This window comes from Oryza glaberrima, chromosome 2 (assembly GCF_000147395.1).
Source record: "Oryza glaberrima chromosome 2, OglaRS2, whole genome shotgun sequence".
NCBI lineage: Eukaryota > Viridiplantae > Streptophyta > Magnoliopsida > Poales > Poaceae > Oryza > Oryza glaberrima.
This window is the reverse complement of record NC_068327.1, coordinates 8,581,799-8,605,852: the sequence shown is the minus strand read 5'-3', so window position 1 is coordinate 8,605,852 and position 24,054 is coordinate 8,581,799. Positions and strand designations below refer to the sequence as shown.

The following is a 24,054-nucleotide window of genomic DNA, read 5'->3' as shown; positions in this document are numbered from 1 at the left end:
TCGACTAGCTAACATAACCCTGTCAAATGAAAATGATTGCTTTATTTGGTCGCTACATAAAAATGGCCAATTTTCGGTCAAATCTATGTATAATGCGATCATCAATTCCAATGTAAGGATCCGCAAGAGGATCTTATGGGAGGTAAAGGTACCACTAAAAATCAAAGTATTCATGTGATTTCTTAAAAAAAAGTAATTTTGATGAAGGATAACCTCATAAAAAGAAAATGGAGCGGAAACAAGTAATGTTGTTTTTTAATACACAAGAGACCATCCAACATCTTTTCTTTGACTGTCATGTTGCATGTTTTGCTTAGCGATGTGTCTTCTTTGCCTTCAATATCCCCTTCCCCATAATGCAAAAGATATTTTTGGTAACTGGCTAAGGGGAGTACCAAGACCCACAAAAAAAAATGATTCTATTTGGAGCTAGTGCTCTATGTCAATTTGGCGTTGCCGTAATGATATAGTTTTTAACCATAAAAAAAAACCTAATATCATGCAGGTTATCTTCATGTGTTCCAATTGGCTACACTCTTGGTGTATGATGCTTTCACAGGAACAACATGATACTATACGCAATGGTGCTACACGCTTGGAATTAGTAGCCAAGGAACTTTTATTCCAGTTTGGATGGCGTAGTACCCACAGAATTTCATAATAGAATCTACGTGATTTTAAAAACATTATTTTAGTAGATCATATTATTGGCAGAAGTTGGGGGTTTGTCCTTTCTCACCCCTTTTAAGCTCTTTTCTGTTCACTTCTGGATTTTTTGGCTGTGTGCCTACGGGCAGAGGCCGGAAATGTAACCCATTTTCATTATCTACAAAAAATATTTAAGCACCACATTGTTAAATCATGACGTAATTAAGCTTAAAAGATTCGTCTCACAATTTACACGTAATCTGTATAATTGATTTTTTTCTATATTTAATACTTTATGTATGTGTCCAAATATTCGATATGATAGTGTGAAAAATTTTGTTTGGGTCTACCCTAAGCAATAACAGAAACGTGACCCACGCTGACCTGCCTGACCATCAAAACCACAGGTTTGGTAGGAGTATTAATTCCCGGTAACGAGTAAAATCAGCTAGCACCGCAGCCATAAAAAGTTGAAGGAAACAAAAATCGGATTTGGTGGAAAACTTTCACAAGTTTTTCCCCCCCAAAAACTCTTGTGTCTGTAACCATTGAATCGTCTCGAGATTTATGCATGAAAGAAAAAAATTGCTATAAAAAAATTTTTACATATGTCACGAGCAAAAAAATCTTAGGGCTAGCTGACCAAACTATAGTTGGATGCAAGTTTTATATAAGTTATATGGCAGTTCCAGTATAGTTACAATATAGTTACCGTTACAGCACGGTTACAGCGCAGTTACAATATAATTATCTTTCAATTATATTATAGGTACCTCTGAAAGTTTCAAACTCAAACAACTTGCGGCAGTTTCTTAAATAAAAAAAATACAAACAACAAATTGTCATTGCCCGGATATGGACAATTCAACGGAAATCACTGCCTCAGGTGATCAAAACAATCTGCACACGTTGCAAACCGTACGAAGAGGAACGAAGTGACGAACCACACTCTCCTCATTTCCTCAGTCGCTCCTAACCAGGATTTTGCTCAATTCTCTCATTGGAATCGCAATTAATTAATTAGGGGCCATTTCATTTTTACCCCTACTTTAATATTTAATATTGATTTTTGCCTCTACTTTTTAGGGTTAATTAGGAAAATCTTGATCTAGATGATTGGCTACATAGAAATGATTCATATATACCTCGATTTAATGCAAGAAAATCATCAAGCCTTCACCAAGCGTTTGACGGATCAATCCTAGGTGAGAACTTTCGATATACTCCTATGCATTACTCTCTTTTTGGCTGCTAACCAAAATTTATCATATACATGCACATTGTAATGGGTTCTCCCCTTCTAACTAGATGCAGTTGCGCAATGTCAAACTACACAAGTTTCAACTGTTCATGAGGCCATTCCAACTGCCATTCCAGATATCGACTATGTCGAATTCGACAGTGCATTATTCGAGCCTGCAAATGATGGTGGTGTCTTCCAGAGTCCGTGTTTTCACATGGTCAGCTATATGTCGCATTGTAAAGGGGTGTGTTAAGGCTAACAACAAGGATTTCGGCAAAGCCAAAGAAAGAAGTTGATTTAATAGGGAAGAGCACTAGAAATATCGTGTATAAAGACGTTCTTGACTGGTAAGCAAAGGTAGGTTCGCATGATCTAAATTAATTAAAAAAATATTGAATATAGTAAATTGCTCATCGAATGTTACTCACCATCGTCCTCTTGTTTTGTACAGCACGCCATCACCTTTTATATGGAATGTCGTGTGATTATCTTCTACATACTATCTCACACTAGATGCATCAGTTTGCACCAGGCTGTCATTTGAGATTGTAATTGGTCTGTATTATATTAAGAGATACATATGCTTACAAAATTGTTTTGGTTATTTTTTTCTATATGGTTGATCCATACAACTTAAATGGATAATGCACCACCGCCATCGCCATCGCCATCCACCGCATACAGCCCGCACCACTGCCATCACCATCGCCATCGTCGCCACCTCCGCTTGCTCTGCTATTTTTTGGGGGAAAAGACAGAGAGGGAGATTTAGGGCTGACAAGTGGGCCCTACACTTTTTAGTTTTTCTCCTATCACTTACATGTGGGCCTCATCTTGTAATGTTTTATTGTGCCCACGCAATATCATAGTACTGCACTTTACATGAAATACATTTTATGTACGATAGGAATTGAATTATAAAGATATTTTTTGCTATGAAATTTTAAAAATTATTAAAGACCGATAGAATTGCACCGTAACGTTTAGCACGGGCATATTACTATTTCCTCAGTTGCTCCCGTCTCGGGTGATTAAACTTTGTTTGAATAAGCTAACCAGGATTTTGCTCAATTCTCTCATTGGAATCGCAATTAATTAATTAGGGGCCATTTCATTTTTACCCCTACTTTGATATCTAATATTGATTTTTGCCCCTACTTTTTAGGGTTTTTATTTTTTCCCCCACTTTTTTGAACCAAAAGATATTTTTGCCCCTGTTTTGGATGGAGTTAACGGTGTTAAATAGGACATTTATGCTGTCTCCCATATCTATTCATTAATTGTATTTTTCCCCCATTATGCAATGGCTTTGGAAATTTATTTTTGTGAGTATGTTTAAAATTAAATGATAGATTTTGACATTACAATTTGAACAAAATTTGAATTTGATGGAATTTTGACAAAATTTCGGCAGTATTTTGACAGAAATTAAACACAAATTTTGACAAAATTTCAACAACATTTTACACAATCAAAACCACCAATAGCTCACGTCACAGAGCCGATGCCAGCCGCATCCGAGCCCCCTGCTGTTCGGCGCCGCCCAGCCACCTCAACGCCGCCGCCTAGCCCCCTCCACCCCACCGCCTACCCCTCTCCCCGCCACCGCTTGGCCACCGCCCACTCGCTGCTGCTGCTTGGCCGCCGGCCGCTCGCCGCCTCACCGCCCTCTCCCCGCCGCATTGCCCCCTCCATGGAACGTTGCAACTGCCTTCTCGCCAGCCACCTCTCCTACTGCTGCTGCCCCTCCTTGCCGGCAGTCATCGCCACTGTCTCTTTGGAAGCGAAGGGAAGGAGATAGAGAGAAGAGAGGGGGTGAGGCAGAGGAAGTTGGACCTATTGGCACATGGGTCCCATTATATTGTTTATGTTTTTATTTGAATGACATATGGGTTTATATATTTTATTTTAATTTTTAAATTTGTTAATCTTAATTTTAATGCCACGTCAACACTACGTGGGACGAGAACTAAGAAACCGTCATTGAAACTTCCTTGGGATCTTATTTACAGTGGTTTTAAGAGTTGAGGGACGTGTTATCTCTGGTATTTCGGTTAAGGGATGAATTTTACACTCAGCGACAAATTGAGAGACAAGTTATTCCGCTTGGCAATCGCCATCTGCCTCCCAGTGCCCTTCAGCAAGGCCCATCCTCCACCTTGTCACCATCCACCTCTTGTCTGCACAGATGCTTAAAGATTCAGGGTTCAGGCAATCAGGATATAAAAAGAGGGGAATTCGACTATTTCCCACTATAACGTTTATTAATAGGGTTTGTACATTACCGTTTGACCACAAAATTTTGAGGCCCAACGGTATCACGGTTTTTGATAAATTTCGACCGCTTTTCGGCAAATTCCGATTGAATTTTGCCCAAATTTACTGTATAAAATTTGAATTTGTCTTAAAGCATTCGAAATTCCAATCGAAAATTGCATTTGTCTGAAAACCACGAAATCCGATCGGCTTTCATAGGCTCGGTGAACCCTGACATTTAGGAATGATCCAAATGCCTCTTTTAGATTTGCTCTCTTTTTTTTGTTACTATGTATCAATAAGATATCTTACGAACTCAATGTATGAAAGTTCAAGTAATTTTTCAGTAGTTTTTCGAACGAACAGTTTTTAACTTCAGTTTTAGATTTTTTTTAAACTTCATATTTTAAAGAGTTTTAAATCACTTGTGCCTACTTGTTTCATGTACATACTATATTTTGGATACATCCACGGTTTTATGGATTTAAATGGCATTTCACATAATTTATTCTCAAGTATTTTTTTAAATACGCCGAACAGTTTTTTCAAGCAAATGTAATGTATATTACAAGAGGATTAACATCACATCATCACTCATCAGCTACACAAGGGTATGATACTGTGAGGCGATACGAAGTGAACATCAAAGAGAGTACATTCAGCTCTAAAACAGAATGGTATACAGTACATTAGGACATGACATATTTGACATATATAATTGGTACATATACTATTCAGATGACAAAAGAGCTGGTAATCAAGCTGCAGTACAGGCAGTAGCAGAGTCACACGTAGCGGCGAAGATGATTTGTGACCTCGGTCATCAGCTGAGGAGAAGGCATACTAGAAGATGGAATGGCTAGAAAATCCCTTGCGATCCTTGCTACCGTGGGATACCTGCGACGGTTGTCCTTCCACCACTTGAGAATATCGAAATCCTCTTGATCCACAGGGATGGTATCATCGTGGAGATAGTCTTTGAGTTCTCTTATGTGTTCCTGTGAATTCGTATTGCCCTGCTCTGTGAGTTGCAAAGTACTACCATCCCTTTGCAATGATGGATCCACATCCATTCGGTGGACATGGTTAGTATGCTCTGTATCATAGCTCTGAATATTGTAGTCTGTTTCAGTGAGTTTTGTGTTGTACTCCCTGAAGAGCTGACGAAATTCTTCTCCTACCTTAAAAACTAGATCTGTAGGGGAGGGAGCATTCTCACGAATGCTCTGAAAATTCTTGAGAAAGTTTTCAACGTAGACGAGCTTATATCTCCGGTCTAGAATAAGTGGTATGCTTAGTAACAAATATGACTTTAACACAAAGCTGTCAAGTATTCTTATTACGTCCTTAACAGATTTTAGATCATTTTCATCCATGTAATGGAAACTTACTTTACCACTGGTATTTTGCATCATTCTTGAACCATTGTTGAGTCCGTGTACTAACGTGCCTCCCACTTGCAGCATCTATATGAGGACCAGATTTGAAGTAGGCAAGCTGGAGGCTGAAATCGTTTTGATGGCATGGTATATCCTTCCTAGCGTAGCGCGTAAAACTTCAGTAATCCATGTCTCTTGGAATATGACTTTGCCTTCGAAGGCTCTATTTTTTGTTGGTTCAGAAGAGCATTCCTTGTGAATAATTTCTAGCGCATAATAATGCGCATACCACCACTCGTTGTATGTCCAAGGGTGATCTAGCTGCAAATGCAAAGTGAGCTCCATTTCATACCCCTAATTACTGTCCTCTGTTTCAGTGCCTTGTACTCCAGGAAGAGCAGATGAAATTCTTCTCGTACCTCTGAAATCTTATCTGTAGAGAGGGGAACAGTCTCGAGGATTCTCTCAACTTTGGCTAGCTTTAATCTTGGGTCTAGAACAAGTGGTATGCTTAACCATAAACCATACTCACTGATGTATAACTCTAGTTCCTCTCATGCGTGAACGACATTTTTTAGAACAAGAGATCTTCAAGATATTTGGTAGCTTCATTCCTTCTTGAAGCATTGTTGTATTCAGATACTAATGTAATCAATCGAATTGAAGTCATAGTGTTATCGTTGGCTGGAATCGATATATTCGCGATATCTAGGTCACAATTTGTATCAGCTAAAGAAATAGTAGGAATCTCCAAAATGAGTGTCGGTCTTTCCTAATGATAGGCTAACCAGCCCAGGCGTACGCCCAATAACATCCTTCAAGCAACTCATTTCTTGGTCAAAGAGCGCATGACACCTCATCCGGAGTACATCATCTCGTGACGGCATCTAAAAATTAGTGCAGAGCATCTGAACAAATCTTATGAGCTGCTCGTCTTCCGTGACCGAGGAAGGTAATCCATGGAGCACAATCATCCTAACAATCGTTTGCACTGAGCAGCTATTATTTGTTGAACTGAATTGTTGGAGCTGGATTTGGAGACTGTCCATGCATTCTGCAACAATTGAGCCATGCTGTTTAGAATGCCTAGACTTACTACGGTGTCGTCTGGGGCAGGTCTCTTCGTAGTCCTTCTTGAGACGTGAGCTGTAATCTCTAACTGGATCGACGGAGACTGGCGCCTTGCAGTAGTTGCACTCAGACTTGTGCTCGAAGTGATCCCAATTCCCAAACCTCCGAATGCTTGCGACGATGACCTGATGTCCTAGTCGGCTGACGGTTGCTCTCCTCCATCCCTCTATCTGTTCAATGAGACAGAATTTCGGATTCTAATTATGAAACGATATGATATAGGAGAAACAAACTCAAATGGTGTAATACAGAGCAGATATTCAATCAGATGCTGATGCACATTGAAATGAATCAAACGCAGAGGGACTAGGACAATTGATCCGAAGCTCAGGTCGCGGCTGTTGTATCCTGCTTTCGGGCCTCTCAATCTGCTTGTGTGCTGGCTTTCAACTCTGCTTGTGTTCTTGCTTCTTCTTCTTGCTCCGAAGTTTTCTTCCTACTTGAAGCTTACCAAGTACTACTTTGATGTCGTCTTATGGGAGTACGTTGAGTCTTCCAAAATCAGGTTGTGTTGGCCGTTTGCTTCTCCGTTGCCCATGTCATGCTTGCTTTGAAGATGGATGGAATCGTTGGTCTTTGTTCTGAAGTTTTCTTCCTACTCGAAGCCTACCAAGTACCAACTTCGATGCCGTCTTATAAGAGTGTGCCAAGCCTCCCAAAATCAGGTTGTGTTGGCCGTTTGTTTCTTCTCCGGCTATGGATCTGTTTCAACATTGGTCTTGTTGGCTCTAGTGGTGGACATACAGGTGTGGCTGATTTTTTTTTTCCTGCCAACGCCTCAACCTCCTTCGAGAGGCCCGTTTGGGTTCACGATATTCTATGTTGTGATCACTGTTTTCATCATCAACATCACTATGTGCACCAATCAGGACATCGTTGTTATGTACTCCTTCCGTTCACAAAAAGCTAACCAACCAAGACATCGTTGTTGTGTACTCCCTCCGCCAAAAAAAAAAAGCCAATCTAGTACAATAAATTTGGATAGCTATTTATCTAGATTAGGTTGGCTTATCTAGATTCGTTGTACTCACATCTCCTAGGTTGGCTTTTTTTCGGACAGAGGGAGTACTGATCATAGCGAAGGACCTGTTTTTTCTATTTTTTTTTGTTAGGTGCTTTGCGTAATCACGGATCTATGTGTAATTTGCTCAGGGGCCTTTCATGTAAAACTGGTTTGACGCCCAGTTTCTTTATATATAAATCCTGAGGCAGTGGCCTCAGCTTGTCCTTGAAAAGAAAACGAAACAAACGTGTGAAAAAAATTCGATGGCGTTGAAAAGTGAAGGAAAAAAATAAGATATTTTGCAACACATTTTAACTTGTTGAATGTTTCGAGTCAACGTTGAACCTGGTACAACATGCAGGCAAGTGTCCAAATTACGCAGATCGTTCAAGTCGTCGAATACACGATATGGTGTATGAGGTCATAGCAACTTAGCACCACATAGAATAAGGTTTGGTGGTCAGGCCATATATATATTCGGCAACCTTCTTAATTATAAGGTGTCCGCAAAACACATGCACTCATTATTATTAACCCTCCCGATCTCACAGAAACAAGCACCGCATAACTCGGCAACATGCCACTTGTCACCTGCACAGGTAAAGGCTACGAGATGATGATTATTAGGCATAATCTACGGTGGAGTAAGACATGTAAATTAACCCATAAACTTATTAAGATTACGGAACAATCAAATCTAATAGATAGCCACGTATAGAATCAAATTAGGGTATGCATTCCCTATAGAAAAAGAATAATAACACATTTCATAGAAATATATTTTTATTATTATAGACGATATTATAATATATATTCTCTCTTATATGTAGCAAAGCATGGGCATTCAGCTAGTTCGAGGTAGAATTCCTAAGCCCTAACCTATTTTTCATTTATTATATGCGTGTCACAGCAATTATTTCCACATGTTAATGAACTTCAAACAGGAAAACAAAATCACACATACCTTTTTGTTCATGCATGCTTTAGCACCTTCCTGAGCACATCGAATGCAGCAGTACTGCACCTTCTTGATTGATGGGAATCTATTAGTTGCTGAATTCTTCCCAAGAGACCAATATTATGATTAGGAACCAAAGACTCATTGCTCATCGTAGTACTCGAATAATTACGGAGCTGTCCACCATGGAGTCGTAGAGACTTGTCATCTGCTGCTGTGGATAGAGACTGGGCCTCTACTGGTAATCTCCTGTAGCGGAAAAAACCTCTCCTCGTGAATGTTGGATCACATCCTCTAAGTGTTCTTATTCTCAAAGCCTGTCCATAATTCAATGCAGATTAGGCGTTGTGAGAAAAACAAAACATCCAAATTCCACCTTGATCAACCAGAGAGAACTTGACGCACAATATTTTCATTGTTCACAGAACACGTGATAACTAAGCAACTCACAATATTGTTTTCTAGTTACTTCTGAGTGATTTTAACAAGTGTAATAGACGAGTGCCGTGCTCAAGCGACCTGACAAGCATCTGAACCAGTAAGCAGCATGGCAGAAACATAGCAACCAGGAGGTGGCTATTTGCATGTTTTTCCTTTATACTTTTTGTTCTATTTCATCCTTTCCTTTGGTCAAGAGCGTAACAAGGAAGACGTAAAAATGAAATGTTGTCAAATGAAGAAAATAGCAGACACCCAGCAGCTTTATTCATTAGAATCCAACTGCAATATGACTAATCATACTGAATTCCATAATTCTAACATCTTACCTAGGTAATGATCAAGAGAAGAATATTTCGATCTGTAGTACAGAAATCAGGCTGGTATCAAAATATAGCGCACAAATTTTCCGCTTCTGACTGGTAGCATAGGACGCTCGTTTTTCTTCGATCCATAGCACTTCCGTCACAACTGCGGTGCGAGGCGAGTGCTTAGCCGTGAATAGGAACAGAAAAGGACAATTTTACCCTTAGTCCTCTCCGTATTCACACGTGATTGGTTGGCTGAACCATTCCTGTTCTTCATCACTTCATCCTTGTTCAGTCATGAGAGCAGGCGAGCACACAGCAGCTGGCGGCTTGCACGGAAAGGGCAACGGCAGCGGCGGCTGGCGGAAAAAGGGCAACAGCAGTCGACAGTTGGCAGCTTGCGCTACGGCACGTGGGATCAAGGTCTTTGACGACGGTGGCTGCCAGCAGCTTTCTCTGCAGCAACGTCGACGGCACTGGCAGCTCCTTCCCATCCCCAAACACCATGATGAACTAGTTTGTTGTGTCATCTTCAATCATTGATTTGCAAAATTAAATTCAAAAGGACACCATTGATTTGCACTCTGGAGCACAGAACTGCATTCTTAACATCTCTTTCTCCATCTTCTCACTCAATTCCTGCTGCGTGTGGTGAGCACTTGGCCCTTCCTCTGAATTTCTCCTAGGGAGAGAGAAGCAGGGAACTGCTGCGTATTGGCAACAAGCTGCGCGCCTCCGTCATTCTCCATCTCTGTTCTAGGGTTAGTTAGAGATGCGGCGAAAACAATTTGAAGATGCGCTAGAGACCTCCATTAGATCTAGATGAGACGGAAGGGCTATTGATAGAAGGAAAACATGTGGCCTGTGCTACTGGTTGAAAACGGAAAGTTTTTGTTCTATTTTTTGGTACCGGTCTTATTTCTGTACTATAGACTGAATTTTCTCAGTGATTAAACATCCAAGCAGAACCACTGCAATCACAAGACCACATACGCACAAATAAAGGAGGAAAAATCAATCTAAACACAAAATACTTAAAGCAAAGCATTTGAGCTCTTAGCTGATAAATTATTTTCATATTTGTTGACAGTATTATGATCTAGAATGATGCAATGCTGTAAAAACTGCCGAGCAACCATGACTTACCAGGGATAGAGAAGAGACCAGACAGGAGATTGACTTTCTACTTTTCGAGATGGCATCTAATAGTTATAACTTGGAACCTAAGAAACTAATTATCATTATCTGCTGCTGCTGCATGCTATGCTATAACGTGGTAGCCCATACACAATACAGTAATTAACAAGGCATTATGAAAACTAACAATGTGAATATAAAAACTCATTGCTAACATCTGAATACAATTACCTTTTTCTCAGCAGCATTCGGAGAAGACGTTTGTTCAACTGGCTTGGTTTGACCTAAGGTCCCATTAAAAAAATAAGGGTTCATTCTAAGAAACTCAAAAGCAGTTACTTAAATAATAAGCACACACCTTCCTGAAATATGTCCCTGAAAAAATTATCCAGGTTATGAGACCTTCAAGAACAAGTTGAAAAAAGAGTTAATTATCGACAAACCAAATATCCATTTGCACACGAAACATTGCTATATTGAATACAGAGGTGATATCAGTACAGATTCATGGTGTCAATGTATTCTTCCTTGGGGCAAAACCCATATTCCTTAAGAATAGATGAGACATGCGCAAGGACCTCCACGGGGGGCACCTGGATCACATTTAAACTGTTGTATCAAATAGAGAAAAAGGAAAAGGAAAATGCAAGATACATTACCATATGTATATTTAGTACAATCATATCAGTTGTAGCAAAGAAAGACAGAAGAAATGATTTAGAGAAATTTTAATTATGCGAGTCATGAGCCATGACTCGCATAATATCCAGTACAAAGTTCAGTGAAATGTAATAATATATAAAGGCACAATAATCTTATTTTACTATGTGGGTCTTGGCTTCCTGATTAAACTACAGAACTCACATATTAGAATGCATATCAGCATCTGAAAGGAATACCTTAAAACTGTTGTTTTGGAAGGCTGAGCTTCCTCCAAAACCTGGTTTTCAAAGAAGCTAGTTGTTATGAATTAGTACATAACAGGGCCAATTGTACGGGATAGGGTACCACAGGTTTGGTTGGAAATTTCACAGGGATTACTTGTCAAATGGTGTGCCCAAAATAATAGTATCTAATCTCATCACTAGTTCAGTCCTATCTCAAATCAACCAGAGGATAGTAATCTAAGCTAATCTATTTCAAGGATAGCCAGTTAGCCACTACTACTGGAAATGACCCCAATAAGGTGCAGAGGGTTTCAGCTTCTCAAAGCAGTGGAGCCTCCTACGTCATAAGCTTCATAAGAAAGCTCAAGATGCCACACCACTCTTGAGGAAGCTTATTCTTGTGATAGTTTTAACATGATATTGAGAAGATTGACAGAACAGGACCGATTGGTCACCACTTCTGGGGAAGCTTAATCATGTGACGGTTTTTACATGATATTGAAGACAGAAATGAGGACTGACCGTTCACTTACACGCTGCATATGCTACCCCATGCACACTATAGTAGTACAAATAATGAAAAGTGGCCATGGAAATCAACAAAATACTAGCATTCTTCTTGCTCAGATTAGGGAATGGAATTTTGGAAGTAACTAGTAAATTACTATTGCCAATATAAAATTTACTGTAAGAGAAAGAAATCAGATGGCACTTTATCCAATAATAATAGTACCTCTGAATGTGTCTGAATGTAGCCATAAAGAGCCTCGCCAGCTTGCGAAATTATATTATAAAGCAGAAATTGACAATTCAAAAGTGCTTTTCTTTCCTCCAACTGCTTGTGTGCCTCTCCATTACCTTTGTCACACATTAGGGAATCATAGTCTCCAAATATGCGTTGCGCGATGATAGAAAACCCATTAGGTTTGCCATTGCGAAAATGTTTTTGGGCTGCCAGGAATAAAAGTGCAGCCTGTGCAAGCTTGCCATTCTTCATGTAATTCCAGAGCTCATCGACTACATTATCTGTTTTTTTGGCAAGCAGTCTAATCACATCCAAGAAAACCATCTGCACAATAACAATAACAACAATAATAATAATAATAATAATAATAATAATAATAATAATAATAATAATAATAATAATAATAATAATAATAAATGCAAAGGAACAATGTCTAAGTGTTTCAGCATTTGTATGCAAGCAAGCAGCTTAGAATAACTTCATATTATATCTTATTTCCTCTAATCATAGTAAGCATGAAGTAGGACCAACCTCCTAGGCTCCAAGCAGGATAAAATCTATTTAGCTAAGAATAATTTTTGAACTGCTGACTTATTGTCTATAAATTTGAAAAAAGAACATGCCTTAGCACTTGTCAAAATTTTATAAGATGACACGGAAAACTTCTCTTTTGTCATGCTGAAAAGATAGTACTTTGGGAAGAGAGATAAGTGAAACAAACCATATCAGGTAGGCACAGCAGATGAATGAGCTTGTAGATGCAATCCTCCTGATACTGCATAGGATATACATTGTCCACCAGATACATATGCAAGCAAGTATTCTCAACTCCAACATGGAGCGGTAGTAGTCCCTGAACGCCGGCATCAGCAAGTGTCCGTACGTTGGCTGAAGCACCATGGCGGAAGAGCAACTTGATCATGTCAGGCGAACAACGTTCAGCAGCTTCATGGAGTGCAAAACATCCATACGGGTTCATGCAGTTTGGATTGGCATGCATCGAACCAAGGTCAGGTGCCTTGCCCTCCAATACAACTTTTGCACATCGCAAGGCATTATACCTGATCATGAACGTTAAGGTTTCTGAGGTGATGGTGAACTTGTATGTAAAGGTTGAAGAAGATTCCAAGAACAAGCGAAGGAAGCTCCGGACACTATCCTTTGCCATGATAATGCTCAAGCGGCGAGATATTTCAGAGAAGGCATCTCGCACACTCCACAATATTGGTCCATCGGCAATTAAGAGAGGTGAAAAGCGATCAGTTTAATTTCCATGTAATTAAGAAAGCAAAACATAATAAAGTATCATTGACATGCACTTTTTGCAACAAAGGTACATTTTGTTCCAACAAAGATATAAGTTCTTTAAGAAACAGAAGAGACAATAGATATGGGTAAAATAAAAGGCTGCAGGATTGGAAAACACTAACATAACAGGATGAATTGGCAACTGAAATCTGTAAATGAAGATTAGAGAGAAACCTGAGGAGTAGGGTCTGGGAAAATTATATCATTTGGCATGTTCTTGGCGACCCAAGCAGCTCTTAGATTCAGCCACTGGAAAAGAAAATGTCAAGAAACTGGTACTAAGGGGAGACAGAAACCGAGAGGAGGATCGTAAAGATGGGCTACCATACCTCATAGGACTTGTTGCTATCATATTTCTCGAGAACTAGAAAAGGACAGGAAGGATCCATGTTATCTGCGGTTGCTCCTTCTTTGCCAAGATTTTCACGCAAACTAGCCGGCAGTACATGATTGGGAAATCTCACCACTATTTGCTTGTCTGAAACAATGAGGATTGAGTTACATTCAAAAGAATATTATAATTTGGTATTCTTAGCAACATAATGTAAGGCATACATATAAATAGTAAAATATGATCCTTATTAAGACCACGGAGACAAAATAAGTGATGTCTAGACGACCCACAGAGTGGCACTTCCGCTAGCAATTTATATGAAAACACAAGATTTGAAACAAAAGATGATTAAATAATATGGAAGTTACTTTCATGAAGAATCTAGCAATATCTATCTTACATTGTTCTTATATATTAGTAGTGAAAGTTAATTAGTTTGATCGGTAGGAGCCCTACTAAAACGATATGTATATATTTTGAGGGCACATGCATCACTGAAATGTAGTACTGTAACACAATATTGTGTTGCACAAATAAAACTAGTTAAGATTGATGTTTCTGTTCAACAAAACAATAAAAAAGAGTGAAAATTGAACGTTTGATTTCTTCCAGGCAGGCTAGCTTCGCTAGTGATTACTGATGCCGATCAACATGTTGCAAGTTGCTCTCGACCGGTTGTAGCATGATGGATTTCACATTTTCACTGGTTGGCAGCAGAGAAATTAAAGGAGGGCGAAAGGGAAAACGACAGTGTAGACGGTAGAGAGAGGAGGTGACGATCCGCAAACGAATGATTTTGAGGATGCAAAAGGAAACGATATGGTAATTGAACAAGAAGAAGAAGATTGAACAAGAAGAAGAAGAAGATGGTGAAAATCACAAACTGATTGATTGATGTATTACCTGGAGTCGATTCCGACATGGCCTCCTTGAGATTGGGCAGGAATTAAATCCCCTGGATCAATACAACCAACCAGATCTCCAGATGAGATGTGATGAATTGGTGTGGAAATGGGGAGGCGGAGAAAAGGAGCGGCGGCGGGCGAAACGAGAGGCGAGGGATTCTCGTCTACGGTTTCCTTTTCTTTTCTTTTCTTTTCTTTCTTTTTCTTTTGAGATATAAGCAACGCAAAGGATGGCACCCACATCCATCATGGGCCGGGCCATCAGGCCCAATCCACTTCAATCGCTTCCCTTCAATTCCACAACTTTATTATTATTATTATTATTATTATTATTATTATTATTATTATTATTATATCCCTTCCATACTATTAAAAAAATTAAAGATTTTTTTGCTGATACTTCGGTACATCATCCGTATATGAGTCGGTTTTTAAGTTCGTTCTCTTATGGAAACAAAATCCGTATTTGAGTCGGGTTCTAAGTTCGTTCGCTTTTGGAAATCGTATAAAAAATCTTTTTTAAAAAACTTACATACTAACTTTGAGATGATCGGACTCCTAATTACAACTCATGATTTTCTAGAAAAAAATAAATCCAAGCAAATTCTCAGAGTGATTTTCATCGTAACTAAATCATATAACAATAATAAAATTAAAATATCATTCACATGTTGCAACGCACGGATATTTTTTCTAGTCTTTTAAAACATTTAAAAGAATTAGGTGCCTCGTGCATTTTTTGGAAAAAAAATAACACCAACATTGTTTAGATGACATCAAATACTAATACTAAGTGAAAGGGTGTGGTTAGAAGAGTCTCAGTGGCACTTTAGATCTATGGTAACTTTGTCAATCTTCAAGATTTGTACCTCGACAGCGAGACGACTGTGGGATTTGTCGGCCCAGTTTATATCTTAATAAATCTCCCAGCTTTGCCCCAACCAGAGCAATTTGGCTCCTGCTGCCGAGCCGTGGAATTGGTGGACGCTGGCTGAGCCTCCCACGTCGCTCGTTCCTCCTATCTCGCTCATCCCGCACAATCGCACTTGATGCGGCAGCTCTCTCCCGCTACCCTCAAAAGCCGAGGAGCATCGGCTCCCCGTGGAAAAAACTCCCATCCTCCACCTCGGCCCTCCACTTCCTTCTCTCCACCACCCAACCGCGCCGCAGCACTTGTCGTTCCATCCAACCCAACCCCGTTCAACGACGCACCATCGTCGCTGGCGCCGACATCGTTGCGGACCGGAATGTCGACTTCTAGGCGCCTCTAGCTGCTGTGTTCCCTGACAGGATGGTGTGCGGCAAAGAGGACAAGACGCAAATATTAGGGAATGACCTAATATCAAATAAATAGAATGTGTGAGGTTTCGAATCGAGATTGTTTAGCCTACCATCCTATGGAGCTAGCCGGAAAATCCCTAGGTTTTCTCTGCGGTAAGGAGGACAAGATCGAGCAAATAGTGGACCCGCATCGATCAGTTGAAATTCAGTCACACAATTACTCCTTTATGGTTTCTGCAATCTTTGTGATTTCTGTAATCTCAAATTCAGTCACAATCTTTGTTGAGTAACCTCTACGGTTGAATGCGGATTTTAGCAGCATCAGTGTGATATGCAAGATCACACAGGTTTCTGTAAAATCCTGATTTTACAAGCAGATGGAGTACACTGGTTTGAATGAATTGTTCAGCAACAATTCACACAGGTTCTCGTCAAAAAAAAAAGAGAAGAAGATGGAGTATGCCTTCTGCAAGTTCTTCAGAAACCACCTATAAGTCCATTCATTATCCATCTTCATCTTCAACTTGGGCTCCACCGGTAAAAAGATTTGCCGGTCACATCGGATATATGGACACATATTTAAAGTATTGAATATAGACTAATAACAAAACAAATTACATAATCCGCATGTAAACTACGAGACGAATTTATTAAGCTTAATTAATCCGTCATTAGCAAATATTTACTATAGCATCACATTGTCAAATCATGGCGCAATTAAGCTTAAAAGATTTGTTTCACAAATTACACGCAAACTGTGTAATTAGTTTTTTTTCAACATTTAATATTCGTACATGTGTTCAAACGTTCAATGTGACGTGGAAAAAATTTTCCCGTGGAACTAAGGGGGTATTCAGATCGCATCGGATGTTTGGACGCTAATTTAGAGTATTAAACATAGACTAATAATAAAACTAATTGCATAACTGAGAGCTAATTCGCGAGACGAATTTTTTAAGCCTAATTAATCCATAATTAGCAATAAAAAATTAGTTTTGCTAATTAGATTAATTAGGCTTAAAAAATTTGTCTCGCGAATTAGCTCTCATTTATGCAATTAGTTTCATTATTAGTTTATGTTTAATACTCCAAATTAGTATCTAACATCCGATGTGATAGGGAGTAAAGTTTACTCCATGTTTCCCAAACACCCCCTGAACAGCCCCTTGATCATGCCGTTGTTCTGACACAAGCAAGTAATTCAGTCTGACAGAAGCATAAGCTTTTCTAGTGCCATCAAGTTAAGTGACCGGAGCATCAATCGAGCTCCTAGTGCAGTGGAGTTCTTCTGCTGCTGCTGCTTCAAGACTTAGGGTGTGTTTAGAGCATCCCAGCAGCTCATACAAATTTCACTCTATATTCACATTTAGATGGTCATCCAAAAAGATTCTCACTCCATATTTTTCTTCGCTCCAACAGATCATCTATATTACATCCTCCATATATATTTTAATGTATATTTCAACTACCATACATTTACATTTATATCTTCCCTTCTTCCTCTCTTCTATTCTATTCTATTCTACTGCTGCTTGGATGGGGGAGGAAGAGGGACTGAGGGAGGGCAACGGGAGCTCGTCGGGCGGAGGAACAGCGGGGGGTCGCTAGGCGGAGGAGGACCGGCGGCGCGGTGGTCACCGAGCGGAGGAGGCGCGGCACGGGCGGTCGGTCACCAGGCGGAGGAGCCGCGGCATCGGCGGCGGGGTCATGGGCGGGGAGCGGCGCGGGCGGTCGGTTGCTGGGCGGAGGAGCCGCGGCATCGACGGTGGGGTCGCGGGCGATCGCGGCGTGGAGGAGCCATGGCACCGTCGACGGGGTCGCGGCGCAGAGAAGCCGAGGAGCGGCGGGGACGGCCGGGCGGCGTCGGTCCTTGGAGCGGCGCGGGCGGGCGGGCGGCGTTGATCCGAGGAGCGGCCGGTCGGAGGGGAGGCGTGGTCGGAGGAGCAGCGGGGCGACACGATCGGAGGAGCGGCGGCGTGGGTGGAGACTCCGGTGCTCTCCCCCTCCAGATCCACCACCTCTCTGCTTCTTCTCCAGTATGCACTTCCTCTTTACCGCTACTCTCCGGTGGTTTCTTGTCGAGATGGTGGTGCGAGTTCAATTGGGAGGTAAGCAGTTGAGGATGGTGTGAGGAGAGAGAACCGCCATATTTGGCTTGGGAAGGGCTCGGTTTGGAGGACCTCCAAAAATGGCGTGTGCAATAGGGGCTCTGCTGAAGCATTGTTTTTCTTTTCCATACGCCAAACACCGGATGGATGACTAGACAGAGGAGCTGCTGGGGATGCTCTTAGGGTGTGTTTAGTTGTTTGGTTGTAAAGTTTCTAACGTAAACGAACACACATTTGAAGTGTTAAACGTAGACTAATAACAAAACAAATTACATATTCTGCCAATAAACTGCGAGACGAATTTATTAAGCCTAATTAATCCATCATTAGCAAATGTTTAATGTAGCATCACATTGTCGAATCATGGTATAATTAGGCTCAAAAAAATTCGTCTCGCAATCTATCTATTATATACTAAAACTCCATTAAACTTCCTACAAACGCTCTCATGCCGCCACATGGCGCTCTAAAAACACTCTCAAGCTGCCACATGGCGCTCTAATAAAATAGAGAAAATCTTAGAAATTCTGAGAAGAAGAAAAAAAACTAGCCATCGATTTTCATTTAAGTTGGTGGACCCCATTAGTTTACACCGTTAGATTAGATAATTATAATAGTAATCTATCCCTCCTAATTTAGCATGTAATACTAACCTAAAAATAATGGCCGGAATAAGCCAAGAAGGCATATACGTACGTACGAGTTAGAAAAAACAGACTGCATGTATACGTACTACGTACTACTGGAACTTCCTCTGTATTTTTTAAAAAACATTGCCAACGTTAAATATTTAGTGAAACTACCGAAAGAAAACAACAATTTTAAACTAGATTTTTCTATTATACTTCCTCTGGATTTTTTTATTTTCGTTATGATGATCAACGTCAAATATTTAATGAAGGTGGTAACATAAGAAAAATATATTACTTCATAAAACATACACAACCAAAAATAGATCTATAATATAATATAAAATATCAAATAAACATATCATTTCTCACACTACAATTGTTAAGTATAGATATATTTTATTTACATCAATGGGCCTACATTGATAGTTCAAGATGAAATAGTAAGTAATTAAAATATTACTTGGGACATATTGTCAGAAACTCAAATAAAAAAATGTATTGTTTAAAAATATGTCGTATTTTTTCTCGCAAAACACAGTTAGGATTTTAGCCGTTAATGACTCAATTAATCTACGCTTTTGATTTGTACATATTTAGTAATAAATTTAAGGTTGGGTTCTATAATTTTCTATAATTTTTTTTAAAAAAATATATTTTAATGTCTGTAATATTTAATACTTAATTAATATTGCGTTGATGACCTACATTGTTTTTCGTGCCCTACATAAGCTCAACCAATGAGATAGAATGTAGCCTAAGTAGGAGATAAATTAGATTATTTACTATAAAATTTAAAATTAAATAATCAAGTTAACTACATTATTAAAAAAATTCATTACTTTGCATCATATATATTTAAGAAAAAAGCAAATAAGTTTTGTTGTCTCCTTGCTATTTCTTAGCTATTAAACTAAAATAAAAACAATCAACAATGTTGGATTTTTTTTTAGAAACGCAGCACGCGGACACCCTACCCTTTCGAGTACCTCCAAAAGACTGAGCCAACACATTTTGAGACTGACGATGTCACCATGGGTGTCTCGCTGTCGACAAGTACATCACCTACCACTGAAAGAATAATTAGTCGTAACTGCGAACACCCGTGTCAAGTCTAGGACTTGAACATGGGCATGTTTCACCAAAAGAAACCTAACCAATTGAGATGCGCTCACTTCGCAATAACGTTGGATATTAAAATAACCATAATTTTTAAGCTATATTACTGGAATACTTATATGCCTTTTAGACCGGTGAACTATTAGTTATAACGGTTAGATCTATCTTATATAAAAGTTAAGTATGTATTCATGGTACATGATATTTCCAAATATTACGGTGCAATTATATTTCGTCATTATCGTATTCATGTTAGGTTGCATGTCGCGTCTCACCCACCCTACTTGAAATGTTGATAGATGGATCACCTCTCAAGCTACATCAATCGTATTAGCCTATATAAACCCATACATTTAGTGGAGCTTCATGTCCCACCCAATTCATCCCTTAATGAACTATTATACTACCTCCATATTTTAATGTATGACACCGTTGACTTTTTGTCCAACGTTTGACTATTCGTCTTATTCAAAAAAATTTATGTAATTATCATTTATTTTATTACGACTTGATTCGTCATCGAATGTTCTTTAAGCATGACATAAATATTTTCATATTTGTACAAAAATTTTGAATAAAACGAATGGTCAAACGTTGGTCAAAAAGTCAATGACGTCATACATTAAAATACGGAGGGAGTAATAGATACGCATTTACTTTCGTTTACATATTTTCTAAAAAAAAGTCTACTTTATTTTTGAATGATAAAGAAGATTATAAATAATTGCCTATAGATATTATTTAAATATGATATTACTAATAGGTTAGAAACTTATTAAGCAATTAATGCTGATGAAAACAATTTAATATTTCGCGGCAGATGTTCTCCGTTTAATTTTTCGCTCTTATACTTATCTCAAACATAGCGTACGATGCATGCCCGCGCGAATGCACGGGCTACCTTCCTAGTTTACATGCAAATTGTGTAATTGATTTTTTCGTCCACATTTAATGTTCCATGCATGTGTCCAAACATTTGATATGACGTTTTTAGCCAAAATTTTTTGCATCTAAACATGGCCTTTGGCACTGTTTAGTTGGGGAAAAAAATATTTGGGTGTCACATCGGACGTTTCACCGGATATCGGAAGGAGTTTTCGGACATGAATGAAAAAAATAATTTCACAACTCGCCTGGAACCCGCGAGACGAATCTTTTAAACCTAATTAATATGTTATTAGCACATGTAGATTATTATAACACTTATGGCTAATCATGGACTAATTAGGCTAAAAAAACTTGTCTCGCGATTTCTCCCCTAACTTTGCAATTAGTTTTTATTTTTATTGATATTTAATGCTTCATGTAGGCCCTGTTCGTTTCCTCTGAAATTAGAGGATAAAGTTTTGGATTAAAATGGCACGCTTTTCAAACTGCTAAACGGTGCATTTCGTGCGAAAACTTTCTATATGAAAGTTGTTCTAAAATATCGGATTAATCCATTTTTCAAGTTTGTAATAATTAAAACTCAATTAATCACATATTATTACCATCTCATTTTGTATAAAACACTTAACCTTTATCTTCATGAGATTCAAACACAATCTACGTATCGAAAGATTCAATGTGATGTTTTTAGAAAAAAAAATTTAGGGAACCAAACCGGGCCTTAATTTCCGATCGATATCGAGCATCAAGAAACACTATCAGCAATCCAGGCAGCTGCCCCCGCGACCATATTCTCGTTCGCCTTCGCCTCTGGTCAGCAGAAGCGAACAAGTGGGGCCATGGAGGGCGTCGGCGAGGCCGCTGACTTGGTTGACGAGCGTGGCGACGCACGGTGTGACAGCCATGGAGAAGGCCGACGTCCGCGATGGGTTCCAGATTCTAGGGTCGCAATGTGGGGGCAAAACCAAACATTAAAGCACATCTTGGAATGTATACGGGCGTCCTATAAAAAGAAGAGGAGTACAAAGTGGAGTATAACGGGCTAGATTGTGCAGTGTAACGCGTGCATTGGGTTGGGTCGAGCTCATATAAGGCCTACTAGTCTATACCCGGTACGACGATATGCTCGATGAGAAATAAAATGGCGGCGCTTGTCCTCCCTATCCTCTGCTTTCCCTAGCTTCCTCTGTTTTTCTCATTTTATCTTGCGTTCCTTTCATCTCCCTCAAGTTCCAGCTGCAAGCTGAGTTCTTAACGAATTCGCACCAGAGCTTCATTTCGATTCCGCACAATATCTTGATTCAAACCATAAAAATTTCCGGAACAATGGTTGGTGATCGATTGCTCTGCAATTGAATCCCACATAAGTTAACCTATTGGTCGGCAACCTTCTTAACACATGGACTCGTCACTAACCCTCACGATCTCAGAAAAACATGCACCTCATAACAGTTTGCACAACTAATTAACAGCAGCATGCCACTAGTGACCTGCACAGAGAAGAAATAAACACGATGATTGCTTATTAAGCATAATCTAAGGTTGAGACATACAAGGGTACACTCCGTTGAGGTAGAATCCTTAAGCCCTAACAAACAATTCACAGTACTACCTTCGTCCCAAAATAATTGTAATTCTAGTTTGATTAGCATACATTAAGGTTTGAGATAAAAGACTATAATACCCCTCACTAAATAGTGTATAGGTAAGAGTGGGCAGCGGCGGAGCCAGCGTGGGGGCCACCCCGTTGGACTCCATGGAGTTTGTGAGGAAAGAAGGAGAGGAAGAAGAAAAGAGGGGAGAGAGGGGGCTGGAGGAGGGAGAAGGCTGAGCCCCCCCCCCCCCCCCCCCCATCTCCAAAACTAGCTCCGCCACTGAGTGGGAGGGTAGTTAAGGATAAAATAGGAATAAATTTGAATGAGACGTGATTATGGGACAATTAGTACTCTATTATGACAGTTATTTTGGGACAAATGTAATCTTAGAAATACAATTATTATGGGACGGAGGTAGTATAATCTATTTCAGTTATTATATATGTGTCACAGCAATTACTTATTTCCAGATGTTCATGAACTTCAAACAGAAAAAACAAATGTCACAACATAACTTTTTGCTCATGCATTCTTTATCACCTTCGTGAGCATTTTGACAATGCATTCTTTATCACCTTCGTGAGCATTTTGACTGCAGCAATACTGTACCTTCTCGATTGATTATCTGTCAGTTGATGAATTCATCCCAAGAAACCAATATTACGATCAGCAAACGAAGAGTCATTGTTCATTGAATTACTCCAATAATTACAGTGATGTCCACCATCGAGCAGAGGCTTGTCATCTGCTGCTGCATTGGATAGAAACTGGGCCGCTAATACAGATCTACTGAAGTTTACCTCTCCTTTCGTATGTTGGATCCCATCCATAAGTGCTTTTTTTTTCTTCATAGCCTGTCCCACAATTCAACGAAGATTAGGTGTTGTGAAACGGAATAACATCCGAATTCCAGCTTGATCAACCAGACAGCACTTGATGCACAATACTTTCATTTCTCACGAAAGATTTGATACTTAAGCAACTCACAATATTTTCTAGTTACCTTTGAGTGAGTTTAATAGTGTGTTATTTGAGTACCGTGCTTAAGCAACATGAAAAGCAGCTCGACCAGTAAGCTGCATGGTAGAAACATAGCAACCAAGAGGTGATTACTTGCACATTTTTCATTCAAATATCAACATTGTAACTATAACTAACCTTATAAAAAGGTGAAGTCCCATTTTCGTCACCCGAATGTTGCTCGTAGTCTCACCCTAAACTAAGAAACTGGCAGTTTTTTTCACTCAAAACTTACGAAATTGGACAAATAACACAACAAATAATATATCAAAGCTGACAACATGATGGTTTCACACTAACATGAACTTCAACTCAGTAAGATTCATTCATTATTGTTGACCTAGTCAAGTGATATTTAAGTCAGTAAAATCTGCATAATTAGAGTCTGCCCTAGGGAAAATCACCACTATTTCAAACACAACAATTATAAAACAGGTTCAGGGTGTTATTTGTCCGGTTCCAAAGTTGAGGGTAAAAAATAAATGGTGTTTGAACCTTTCCCATATAAAAAAAAGAGATTTTCAAAAAAGAAAAAGCTGTGTTTGTGAATTAAATCAAAATATCCTCAGGGTCATATTGCTTCAGGAAATAACAAAATCTATTGGTTGCCACCATGAACCGATAACTAACACGAAAGTATTTCATCTGTCATTTTGTGCACAGTTAATCCAGAAAATACACAAGGTGAAATAGCATGCAGGTATTTACGAAACAAATGTGCAAGTTCCACTGAC

General features: G+C 39.4%; 1 protein-coding gene and 1 pseudogene across 4 annotated transcripts; both read right to left on the bottom strand.

The window, feature by feature from the left end:
* Positions 1–4,932: 4,932 nt before the first annotated feature.
* Positions 4,933–5,871, bottom strand: LOC127761913 (zinc finger BED domain-containing protein RICESLEEPER 3-like; annotated as a pseudogene).
* Positions 5,872–6,216: 345 nt separating this feature from the next.
* Positions 6,217–14,850, bottom strand: LOC127761794 (uncharacterized). 4 transcript variants are annotated; one of them, XM_052286124.1, is made up of 10 exons: positions 14,679–14,850; positions 13,771–13,919; positions 13,616–13,690; positions 12,855–13,347; positions 12,122–12,457; positions 11,003–11,094; positions 10,860–10,903; positions 10,733–10,785; positions 8,625–8,935; positions 7,958–8,251 (listed from the first exon to the last, which is right to left on the bottom strand). In XM_052286124.1, the coding sequence occupies exons 4-9, from the start codon at positions 13,299–13,301 to the stop codon at positions 8,633–8,635; spliced, it is 1,275 nt and encodes a 424-aa protein (XP_052142084.1). In that variant the 5' UTR covers positions 13,302–13,347; positions 13,616–13,690; positions 13,771–13,919; positions 14,679–14,850; the 3' UTR covers positions 7,958–8,251; positions 8,625–8,632. The 4 variants fall into 4 exon arrangements, with proteins under 4 accessions (XP_052142085.1, XP_052142084.1, XP_052142086.1 ...); XM_052286126.1 differs by having other exon boundaries at positions 12,855–13,350; positions 13,617–13,690; XM_052286125.1 differs by lacking the exon at positions 7,958–8,251 and adding an exon at positions 6,217–6,827 and having other exon boundaries at positions 12,855–13,690.
* Positions 14,851–24,054: the final 9,204 nt, after the last annotated feature.

Excerpts from the sequence above, each read along its gene's own strand:
- LOC127761794 (XM_052286126.1), bottom strand. Across the intron at positions 13,351-13,616 it reads TTCCCAGACCCTACTCCTCA|GAGTGTGCGAGATGCCTTCT; the intron begins GGTTTCTCTCTA and ends ACCAATATTGTG. Across the intron at positions 12,458-12,854 it reads TGCTGTGCCTACCTGATATG|ATGGTTTTCTTGGATGTGAT; the intron begins GTTTGTTTCACT and ends GTTATTGTGCAG.